This window comes from Brachyistius frenatus, unplaced genomic scaffold (assembly GCF_029030835.1).
Source record: "Brachyistius frenatus isolate BFR_SWC_R1_liver_20210118 unplaced genomic scaffold, ASM2903083v1 Contig_365, whole genome shotgun sequence".
NCBI classification, from domain to species: Eukaryota; Metazoa; Chordata; class Actinopteri; family Embiotocidae; genus Brachyistius; species Brachyistius frenatus.
In genome coordinates this window covers 185,001-197,500 of record NW_027210964.1, presented here as the reverse complement: position 1 = coordinate 197,500, position 12,500 = coordinate 185,001, and the positions used below count along the sequence as shown (strand labels likewise).

Genomic DNA, 12,500 nt, shown 5'->3' with positions numbered 1-12,500 from the left:
GTGTGCGCTCAGTACCGACCCTGTACTGCCCTCCGTTGCCGTCGTCCAGCTCCAGGATGTAGCCCTCGATGGGGCTGCCGGCGGGCGCGATCACCCTCCAGGCCAGGGTGGCGCTGTTGTTCCGGGTGCAGCACTTCTCCAGCTGCAGCAGAGGAGCCGCCGGCACCGAGAGTCCACCGGACTCCACTGCAGGGGGGCATGGATGGATGAAAATGTAAAGATATTAATTGACGGACGGGCGGACGCAAGGGGGAGGGAGAAGGGGGTGGGGGGGGAGTTGTCGAAGGGAGGGGGAAACACGGATGAAGAGAAAACTGGGATGTAGCAAGTCGTCGGGCTGATTTGCCTTCAAACAAACTGAAGGGAGAGAAAATAGGAGCTTTAATGAGAATTTAGAGAAGAAGAAAAAAAAAAAAGAAGAGCTTTAAAAAGGTGAAAGAGCTTCAGGTTCATTTACAGGGCAACAGCTGGGATTCAGTGGAGGCTTACAACCGCACCATGTGAGGACATCATACGCACTGAAGGGGTGGTAGTGCAAGTGGTGCAATTGGGTTAGACCGATAAGCTTTTCGACGGAGAGCTGGGAATCAATTAATCAAGTTGGGAAAACGAGATATCGGCTCCGCTAAAAGCCCAAATCATGAAACTCTCGTACGTGATTCTACAGCCGAAAGCCGGGCTCGATTTTCTGCTCGTTACGGAAGCTGCTAAAAGACAGAAATTCTCCCTTCAGAGGATTCTTAACAAGAAAAAGGAAAAGAAAAAAGCCGTATATCGGTCTAACCCCTTGTGCTGGTAACAAACAGGTGAAAATTGAATTCCCGGAGGAGCTGAAACAGACAAACAACAAACAAACAACAAAAACAGGGTAAAAAAAAACAAGAAAGAAATCTGATCTGTACAATGCACATGTTGATTCGGTCTATCAAGATTTTTAATGCGTTTTGAATTTATTCTCATCATTTTTTCCTTCTACTGTTTGCAGCAGGATGATATCCCGACATAGTGCGTATGCCATGATATATAAAAAAAAACAACACAAACAATATTTGATTCTCTTATTTGAACAATTGCATTTTGCATTGTTAACAGTGCAACACATCTTAATTGATCATACAACGACTATCATAGGGGAAACAGGAAGTACTTCGGGGAACAAACATCTTTATGCAACATTACTCTGGAGAACAATAACCATGCAGAGGAAACAGACCAGGTACCAAAAGGACCGGTGAGTTTCCAACCAGAATGGCCATGAGGTTGTATCGGGGCTGCAGGGATGAGGGAGGAGTGAGAAAATAAATTCAAGGGGAGGGAAACGGAGGTTTTACTGTGAAAAGTCTCTGAAATACCTCCCGGGCTCTCTGTCTCCATCTCAGCCTCACCATTTCCAGTTGCCTGCATTTGTTTCAATAACGGATTCTCCTGCAAATCTGGAAATATGACGTTGGTTTGCATGTTTTAATACAACAGCACAGGGACAGAAGACGGCAGCTGATGCTAACAGTGAGGGAGGGTGGGGGTGGGGGGGGGGTTAGATTGACTGCGTTAGAAAACACAAGAGGTCAATATTCTCCAAGGCAGTGAAGAAAACGTGCGTCATCACCATATACTTTTTGGAATTTATGGTTAGAAAAGCAGCACGATCCAGTGGCATGTAAATGATTTTTCACCGTATAATATTGCCTCACGTTTTAATTCATCGACGGAAAATCATTTACTTAGGAGTTATTTTTGAAACAAGACGCGAACATTGCGCAAAGCACCACCGATGTAAAGTACGGAGTCGTCTGCGTACGGGGACACCGCAGAGGCTTCCAACAAGAATCCTGATGTTGTGACAGGAAATCACTGCAACCATACAAAGATTTCAAAGTGTAAACTCGATGGTTTGGACGTGAACTAAAGCTCTTAGTGCTCTTTGCAAGTGAGTAATGGAATTTCAACTGGATATGTGCTTTAGTAATTAGAGATTCTCCGAGCTGAAGAAACTGCGTCAGAAACTAAATTTACCAACTTTTTCCTTTTTTTTTTTTTACAGATTTGATAACCATTCCTATCTTACATTTTAATTAGCAATTAAACTGCAAATATAATTTAGATTTAACCAAAACTGAACCAAAACCAAAACAGCAAAAAAGTGATATTTCCAATGAGGTGCTTTATGGCGATTTGAGCACGTTGCTAAATGTACAGTCGACCAATCAGATCGCTGGGTCGGAACTACTTGTCGTACAATGACGGGGAGCATAAATAATACGCACACATGAAATGCTCGGTTTTTGGGGTTTTTTTGCGACAAAAAAGAAAAAGAAATTTGTCATAAAACCAAAAAATGTGGTTATTAGTATCCGAATACAACGGAGAATGACAAACAGTTCCTAAAACAGACTTAATTAAAAACAGAACCGCATGTTCAGGTCAGCTGGCAGATGAGAAAAATGAAGTCAGGCTACAGGACGTCCAAGACCAAGATTTCAAAGACAGAAAATCAGATCGTCCATCTTTAAACTCCGCTGCTTCGTTCCGGATGATCAGTGGGATGTGAGGGTTCGGGAATCGTACGGATGAGTTTCGTGTCACCAGCCTGTAAGAACAAAGGCTGAATGATCAAAGCCTCTCCGCTTCCTAACGAGCCCGACTGGAGCTCAAATTAGAGAAAAAGTCTCCTTCGAGTTGCAGCTCGACCTCGGCCACGAACCGCACTTCTGGTTCAAGATCTTGATTTAAGTTCTTTAAGTTTGTGTCTGGAGCCTCGGCATCCTCACTTTTTGGGAAACTCAATGGGGTTGAAATAAAATCCTCAGCAACTCAGTGGAAGTGTCTCCCGATCTGAACCATAAGGGCAATACATACCACAATGACACCATGACATAATCACTATTAACTATAAAGGACTTCTTCTGATTTAATGGCGGATCCCAAACCAGCTTCATCGGTGCGTACCGCCACCTACAGGCTCGGAGTGTGTATATTCATGACATCTGGATGTTGGCCACGAAGGACTTTTTTTTTTTTTTAAATGGTTTGTAATTATTTCAATGTATCACAAAGCCTTTTGAATAAATGCAACTCATTAAGTGTCCCTAATAAGATGTTTATTATGAAGTCTTAGTGCTTGACTGGAGAGAATAATGAGCCTTATGTCTTCCTTCAGCACAGCAAACCAGGTTGACTCTGCATCTGCACAGGAGAACAGCTCGTCTTCGCTGCGTCGGCGGAAATAAAATATGCACACAGCTGATTACATATTTAACGTACGGTAACAATGCATCTGGGTAATCTGCGGGACAGCAGCGGAATGAATATAAAGGACGGTGTGTTTACTCATGCTCACGCCAACTGGTTGCCGGGTAGCAACAGCCGATGAATAGCTAATTAGGTCCGTGCATTGTTGTATGTCTGGAAGACAACCTCAAAGGCGGGGGTGGACGGGTGCAAGCAGCCAAACGCTAAATCATGGAGGGGTATTTATGCTTCGGATCAGTCATGCGTGTAAGGTGGATTCATTTTTTTGAGACAGTTTAAAAGGTGCACGCCGCAAAATTTTACAACCGTATGATGTCACCTGCTTGTTATACATTATATCTGAGATGGTTACCCGTCTCCGCGAGCCTCGTACGCACGTCACTGAAGAGCCAACATCACCTCTCAGTTACGTATCCGGAGCGTTCGTCACCACGACAACCCGATTTGAACGCGATATTCACAACGTCAGAACTCAAAACTTCCTTTAAGCCTCGAGTTTCACCGGTTGCGACGTGCTCGCTGACGTCTAAGGAAGCGTCAGAGGCCGCGGAAGTTCGTTTGCCGTCGGACGTTGAGCCGACATGTTGTGATTTTTAGTCGTGGAGACCTCGTCTCCCCAACAGCCTCATCTTTTCCTCCGGTGCCTTTGGGTTTCCCGATTTACGTTCACGGTTTCAAAGTGCGTTTTTGCGGGCTCACCTTTGCCCTGGCAGAAGTCCAGCTGCAGGATGGTCTGCAGCAGCGAGTCGGTGACGAGCGTCAGGTCAAAGTCGGGGCCGACCTTCGGCTCCAGGGCCCCTTTCACCCACTGGTCCTGAGACGACGTCACCCGCTTGATCAGGGCGTCTGAGAGCTACACACACACACACGCACACACACACACACACACACACACACACACACACACACACACACACACACACACACACACACACACACACACACACACACACACACACACACACAGAGAGAGAGAGACGGGTTGTTAAAACGCACAGTAAAGAAAGATGAGCGCAGGAAACGAGGGCAGCTTCTCCGCTCTGTGATCCGCTCCTCCGACTCGGCTTCATTACATTGTGTCCGACAAGTGAAATGAGGCTCGCATTAGCGCAGTTCAAATATTTAAAGATACGAATTAGACCCCTCGTCTGCTGGTAAGAGCTTCACTGCCTCAGGAGGAAGAAGAAAAAAGAAAAGAAAAGACAAAAAAGACATTAAACTGCACTCGGCTGGAAAGACATATCTTTTTTTTCAAGGCGAAACGTGAGCCGAGGATTTGGAAATTCATCCCCGAGCGTTAAAACACAGAATCGCTTCACTTTTCTCCGTCATATTAAATTTGCAAGTGTTTCCGAGCTGATACTTAGAATAAAAACCGACCTTTTAATTCCTTAAAAAGTCGCCGTTTAGGATTTAGACATTTTAACAGTGAGGAACCACATGATCAATACATTATAAAATATTCAGATGAAATGGAAGCGAGGGGATGTGCGCGCGTCCCGCGAGGAGCGTCGTTTGATCTCCATTTCATCTCTTCCTTTCACCTTCATCTGTTTCACTCACTTGTTCTTTTCAGCCGGGAAGACGACTCGTTTATAACCAGAAGCAAAGACACGAGAATTTTACCTCATTTTACGAGAAAATTTCATTTGGAGAAGCTAACAGCCATAAAAAGGTCAGCTGAAATTAAAATTAAACACCGAGAGACACCAGTTAATACACTGCAGATCCTCGGTTTTTGCGTACTTCTTTGACTGATACCTTTTTTTTTTTTTTAATTAGTATTTGGTCATCATTTCAATATACGGAGGGCTCAGGGTGCAGGACGACCCTTCGGGGTGAGTTTTTGAAGTACGGTCATCTGCTGTCGCCAAAAATCCAAGTTCAAAAGAAATAGATAATTCTGGTGTAGAATAGTTCAAAAAGTTCATCCTGCAAAATGGGACTAAAACATCGTAAATGTTCACCTGCATTGAATCCAAATATGAGGTCATTATTGTTCATCCTCAGTTGAGGTATCGTCTCTGAATGGACAAATCAACCTGCTAGTAAACGCATAAGTAGGATTAGTTTTATATTACTATTGCCGTAACGTGGAATTTAAGCATCTTGCAGTGCGGGAAATAACAAAAAGGTAGCAGTCGGCCCGTGAAATACTTGTATAGACATCAGGTCAAATACCTGACCATTTCTTCTTCTTACTATTATTATTATTATTATTTTTATTTAATTTCAAGGCCCAGTCGGGTCTAAGAAGGCTGGCGGTCTAAGAATTTGTAAGCATCGTTCTTGCTGTGCTTCTAATAACCTTTTGAATTGTGAATCCAGTAGTTATCATCAGGTAATCGAGCTTTTTATCACCGTCTTTTATGACGGAACAAAGCAGATTGACGGTGAAACAGAAAATACATACTTCAGGAAGATTAAAAAAAAAAAAAAAAAAAAAAAAGGTTTGCCGCTGATAGCGTGGTGTATTATTTCCTTGCAAAACATACACTTTTAAAAATTTTATTTTAGATCGACTTTCTCTGCTGATTTTACTCCTCGGGAGAACATTTCTTGTGCTTTAATACTTAAAAAGGTGAAAAAAAAAAGTTGTATAAAACCTTTTGTTTCTCCTGAAGGAGCTGTTTGAAGTCTTATAAATACCCTGAAGAAGAAGAAGAAGAAGGTGTAGAATTAGAAAGAGTGAAAACGTGCATATTTTTCCCCCTTTCTTGCAGGAAATACTTCTTCTTCTTCTGCCATTTAAATCCGTAGATGCATCCCGGGAGATCGCGTTTGACCTTTCTCCGTTTGACCCAAACGCGCGCGGATCAATAACTACCAATAAGATCGTCTATCGAGCGCGTGAACCGGGTCGATTGAAAACGAATCAGCCGCAGTATTAGTTACAGAAATCACGCGTCGCTGTTGAGGCCTTCCTCCTCTTCCTCTTCCTCCTCCTCCTCCTCGCTGTGCCGGCTTCACAAACATCAGAGGCTCCCTGCGAGGCCGATTCCTCCTCGTGAGCTCAGAGGAACTACGTTTCCGTCTTCCTTTCAACTCTCGCGTTTACATTTTTTGGGGGGGCTGTAAAATACCTCGGAAGGAGCTGATTCAAGTTGATTTTTTTTTTTTATGTTAAATAAGACCTCCTACTGGTTTTTTTTTTTTTTTAGCTTATGGCCAATCTCAGAAAGTTAAGTCATAAATTAGGGAAATTTTAAAAAGGAGACAGCTGCTGTGTAGAGTTTATGAATTAGGCCACAAATTCCCGTGAAAATAAATAAAGAAGGCTTGAATCTATCAGGCGTCGATGCCGTTGGAGAACCGTTGGTTTAAGGTGTTTTAGTAGTTTTTGACGAGCACGGTGGGTCATGTACCTGGAGGAAACCGCTGGGGTCGTTCTCTTTGAGGACTTCCAGACAGTACTCCATCATGCCGGTGGTCTGACGGAGCTTCATGGTGCAGTGGGTGATCTGGTCTCGCACCACCTGACAAACACACAGATCAGACAAATTGAGATTAATGGGATAAAAAAAAAATAATAATAATCGTTTCAAAATTTTCAAACCTAAAAAGCACAATTACTGAAGCTACAAACGGGAAAAAGAAGTACAAGAAATTTGACTGATCTTAACTGACTTCGTTTTCCCGTTTTGCAACATGTCCTCAGACCAAAAAAGGACAAAAATTGGTCGACTGACTCCCCAAAACGACATATTGTTTTCAGCGCCCTCTAGTGGACCTCCAGATACCTCGATGAGAAAAGGTCATTTATCAAAACGATAATTGTGACCACTGACGAGTACCTACGACAGCGGTACCGGACCTTCGACGTCATGGTAACAACAATAAACACGTTGTAACGCGGTCGCGGTTCGGTTCAGTTTTAAGGTACCGAAACTACTTCCTCCGGTTCAGGAACCTTTATTTGGGTTCAAATAAGTACAAGTGTTTCCCCTTCAACCTAAATCTGGTGACAGCGGTGAGGACGTTAGCCGTGCTCCTGCTGATTAAAACAGCTTTTTCACACAGCTGAATCTAAATAAGTTCGACTGGAACTCTGCCAACACTTAACAGGTAAAAAAAAAAAAAAAGATTAAAGTTTACCGCAGCCTCTTGTTTCACCTGCTACTTTTTGACATCAGCTGATTGATTTAACATCATACGACTCCTGTTAATCAGGATTCCTTGCTACAAAATGTTTAAAAAAAAAATAATAATAATAAAAAAAAAAACAGCCTCCAGCATTGCCACACCCAAAACAAAATAAGTCCAAAGGGGGTCAAAAGTTGGAGGCCACAAGAAAAGGGCTTCACGATTGGTTTAGTAACAACACAAACAAAAAGAAAGGGAGGCGTCGAATGCAGAAAACTTGAAATTAAAAACTGCTCTGACTGGCAGCTATACTCTGGGTTTCACTGGTTTTGGCAGCAGGTTGTTCTGTTGATTGTAATTAATGATGGGAAACGGGAGTGAAGGGGATTGCGGGGATCAGGTGATTGGAACCGGCTGAAACAACAGGTGAGTTAAGTGTCTGGCAGGCGGAGACTGACAGGAAATAATTAGCAGCAATTAAAAATTGACTGACAGCATGACGCTATATAATATAATGATCGGGACAGAGCTCTGAAAAAAATCCCATAATATTCCTGGCGCGCGATCAGCAGCTGCGTTTCTACGTGCCATTCAAGGCAATAAAAGAAGAAAAGAGGAAGATCGAAAAGGGTGGTGAATATGTCACAGAAATACATTAACAGTCTTAACACACACACACACACACACACACACACACACACACACACACACACACACACACACACATCACACACATGCTGTTCTGCTGGCCGAGCTACGAACACGAGGGAAATGGGATTTGGACGAGTGTCACACTCACCCGTTCGAGGCTAATTGAAACTCAACAAACTGTCGCCGCCTTATTAACCTTTTGTTTACATTTAATAAAAACCGGAGCCACTTTACAGCTGATCGGCGACCTTTAATCACCAACTCAAAGTACAGCAGATGTTACCGATAAGTGTTACTCCGCACGTAGCACGCGACAAATATATCGGCTTCAAGAAGGTTAAGCGGGAAATCTGGACAGAAAACGTCTCGTGACTTCGCCGCATCCGAGATAATTAATCAGAACCGTTAACCGACGGCTGCCTCAACCAATCGGACAGTTAATTAGACGGCGTCGTGGTGATTAGTCTCCTCGTTTGTTTGATGGTTAATGAGATCGCAGTTCATTATTCACCCGTCAACTGCTGTTCTAAACAAAAATATGAAGACCGTGACGAGTCAGGGAATACTTTCTGGACATTTTTGTGGATCGCTAAATAAAAAAATATTTTCTTTGATTTTTTGATTTTTGATTTTTATATATAATTCAATTTTTTTTTCTGTTTTATTAAGTCGAACTTTGTGACATCTGATCGATCCCTGCTCTACACAGTGAATAAACTTTATCTGCAAAAAGAGAATAGAATAAAGCTTTTATTGCCGTTGTACAAAAATACAATGTAATTTGGAGTGCTACTTCTAACCAGTGCAATTTAAAGACAAAACCTAAAATAAATTAATTAATTTCAACTAAATAATAATAAATAACCTAAATACCTAAAAAGAGAAAATTAATTGTTTGTAAAACTACATGTTTGTATTATATTTGCTGTTACAGTTTGCAAAGTTGCACCTTCATGTGTTACAATAAGACTCTTTTTCTATTTTTAATCTTTTTAAGTTAGTTTTTATTGCTAACTTGTCTTATTAACTGCATTATCCTATTTTTTTTATACGTTTTCGTTTTTGCCGCATTCATAGCATTCCTAACTTTTGTATTGAACTGAAGTGAAAGAGGTGTAAATCTACATTTTCTCCATTCTTACTGCGGTTTGTACAGAAACACCTGTTTGGTTTCCATCCACGTCTTTGGTTTTTGATCTCAGCTGCAGCATCAGAGGCGTTAAAGACTGAATGAACGGTCAATAAACGATCGTTAAAAATCATGTATGTTCTTTTTTTTTTAAATTAAATGTCGCCTTAGCACCGCAGTGCAACTAGAATTCACTTACAGCTCAAATTATTTAACCAGAGAAAATTTGCTTTTCAATTCGGGTTGCCAAAACCAGCGCTCTTATCTCCTGTGTAAACAACGGCGAGTATGAGGCGTGACGTCTGAGTAAATCTCAGATTTATTTCAATTTCTCCGCGTCCCGCTGCGACGCGCCGCCGGCTCCCTCCCGCTCGCCCCCGCAGATCTGATTGAAGCGGCTTCTCCGACAACCCCATCCCCACCAAATACATCTAAAATGAATCTGAGGGTGCAAATATTGAAACATATTAATGCCGGCCTCTCATTTGAGATGCCAGACACACCGCTTACAAGACTCAGCCTCTCCGACACATTCAGAACCACATTTCAGCTCCCGTTGGAGAAATATCTTTGGTAAATATTGTCAGTTTTTGAGTCCTTGTGTCAGAAAAAAATCTTCAGTTGGACCAGCAGCTTCGGATTCTTTGAAAATATTTACTTTTTAGCAATTCGGTAGAGATTTTCATAAGTTCAAAGAAAGTGAGACAAAAATACAATCGGGCTGGCAGAGTTCAATGCAACGTGAGATTGACTGCATATCAAAAGACAGAACAGCAAATCTGAATGTTGGTTTCCATTAAAAGCGCCTCCGACTAGCTCACTCAGGATTCCCATTCTTAATTTTTTATTTCTGGGGATATATGAGTGTATTTCAACTTTGATCTTGCACCTTTGAAATGATTACTTCCTGACTTGATGTAAGAAAATCAGGCTTTATACACAGTGTTGTTTAGGCATTAAATGAAAAAAAAAAAAAAAAAAAAAAAAAAGATGACATAAAGCCTTCCTGGAACACAGATGCTCGTCATAATTATAACTGGATTATCTTTTGTACTCGTCTTCTCACTTTTGAACACAATATTGCTTTAAAATTTGATTAAATGTGCAGTTTATTTCAGCTGTGTCGAAGTAAACCTCTTTTTTTTTACATGATAGTGAAATTTAAAGATGTTACTCAACAGCATAGAAATGGCAGGTTTGATTGAAAAAAAAAAAAAAAAAAAAAAAAAGACGTCTGCCTGTATTTGACAGAGATCAGATGGGGTTGGAAGTGAAATTTAATCCAACAGTCGCTGGATTACAGATAAAACTTGAATTGTCTCTGCGAGTTTAAGCGTAAACATATTTTTGGCCGGTCTGCACCTCTTCGAAGGCTCCCCAATGACTAAACACAGCCAAGTGGGAAGCCATCACATGTCACTGAAGCCCCCCCCCTCCTCCACACACCGTCCATATGGACAATCCAATATTTGTCTTTATCCAATAATCAAGAGCCTTTTTTTTCTAAATTTGAGCGGGACTCGTCAATGATTTCATGAGTTCCTGTTTAATCTTGTTATGCTTTGCTCCCAAAACTCTTCACTCACGCTAATAACAGACTTTCTGTGATCCTGTTCAACTCAACCTCAACTCAACCTCAACTCAACCTCAACTCAACTCAACTCAACTAAACACAACTCAACCTCAATTAAACTCAACTCAATTAAACACAACTCAACCTCAGCTAAACTCAACCTCAACTCAACACACCTCAACCTCAATTAAACACAACTCAACCTCAACTCAACTAAACACAACTCAAACTCAATTAAACACAACTCAACCTCAATTCAACTAAACACACCTCAACCTGAATTAAACACAACTCAACCTCAACTCAACCTCAATTAAACAAAACTCAACCTCAATTAAACTCAACTCAACTCAACCTCAATTAAACACAACTCAACCTCAATTAAACACAACTCAACTCAACCTCAATTAAACACAACTCAACCTCAATTAAACACAACTCAACTCAACCTCAATTAAACACAACTCAACTCAACTCAACCTCAATTAAACACAACTCAACCTCAACTCAACTCAACTCAACCTCAATTAAACACAACTCACCTCAACCTCAACTCGTGCTTCTCCTTCAACCCTTCTCATTGCATTCAAGGTAAGTTCAAGTACATTTTATGTCCATTAATTCTCTGCTCTGAGAGAAGAGGAAGAATCTAATTTTGAACTTTATAAACACCATACCGCTATCAAACATCTACAATGAAATGTGTGGTTTCAGCATCGCTGCAGAGTTCTTAGGTGGGGGGGGGAGGTGACTGCTGAAGTAATCTTTGTTCATAACCACATGCTGAGACACAGAGAGCATTTGCTGTCTGTTCTTTGAAAGAGGAAACCAAAGATATGTTGCTTTTAAGGGATTAAGCTTCGCAAACAGCTGCCGGTCTCGGTAAAGACAGTCTTTAAAAATGTTTTTGTGTCTGGTCAGGGCTGCATCTGGAAAAAAAAGAGATTAACATGCTCTTTTTGAAAAAAAAAAAAAAAAAAAAAGCAGAGTTTACAGAAAAATATGAACATCAGATGACATTGACATCTTTTAACACCTGATCCGCAAACTCTTGAAACATCCCCCAAAAAATAGGCGTAAATAATTAAATTTATATTATAAAATGTGTGACGGCTAGTCGGCTATCGGATTAAACTACAGAATATTTAATCGACGGAGAATCTTCAGTCGGAGGTGAACCTAACAAACCACTGTAGTATATTTTTTTTACTGTATAAAACCAGAGCGTGACCTTTTTCTAACCTTCACCCGGTGCTTTGATAAAAAGACATAAAAAGCTTAATGCTGTCGTTACAGGTGGAGATCGAAGGAAAACTTCAGATACATTAAATAACAGCATTTCCTCATTATGTTAATAGAAAACAAATTGCCATAAATTTTCCTCCCATCTGCCGTTTTAAATGTATTTATTTATTAACGTAAAGATTTTGACTTGATTTTTTTTTTTTTTTTTTCCAGACGTCGACAACCAGCTCTTCGTCTTTCGTCGCGACTCTTTGCCCTCTGGCTGAATCTCAATCCCCCTCCCCACCCCCACCCCCACCCCCACCCACCCCATCCACAGCCTGCAGATAATGACAACAGCTGTCCTTGGGGCTTCCGTCCAACCCCCCCACCCCCCCATCCAATCCGCTCTGGGTCCCCCTCCCCCCATCCTCCCCCCTCCATCAGCCAGACGGTCAGTCGGTCGGTGGGCACGTTGAGGCTGGGCAGGCGTCCATGTGATGTGTGTTTGGCACTAAAGAAACCCCCCCCTCCTCCTCCCCCCAGCAGTGGATTTACAGAGGAGTATAATAATAATAATAATGAAAATTT

General features: G+C 41.6%; 1 protein-coding gene across 1 annotated transcript in view; it reads right to left on the bottom strand.

Annotated features, from left to right (window-relative positions):
* LOC138636281 (tripartite motif-containing protein 67) overlaps positions 1-12,500 on the bottom strand; it is a 50,788-nt gene that overhangs the window by 8,760 nt on the left and 29,528 nt on the right. Inside the window, 3 exon segments of the mRNA XM_069724221.1 lie at positions 20-186; positions 3,949-4,102; positions 6,615-6,725. Of these exon segments, the coding sequence (XP_069580322.1) occupies positions 20-186; positions 3,949-4,102; positions 6,615-6,725 (432 nt within the window).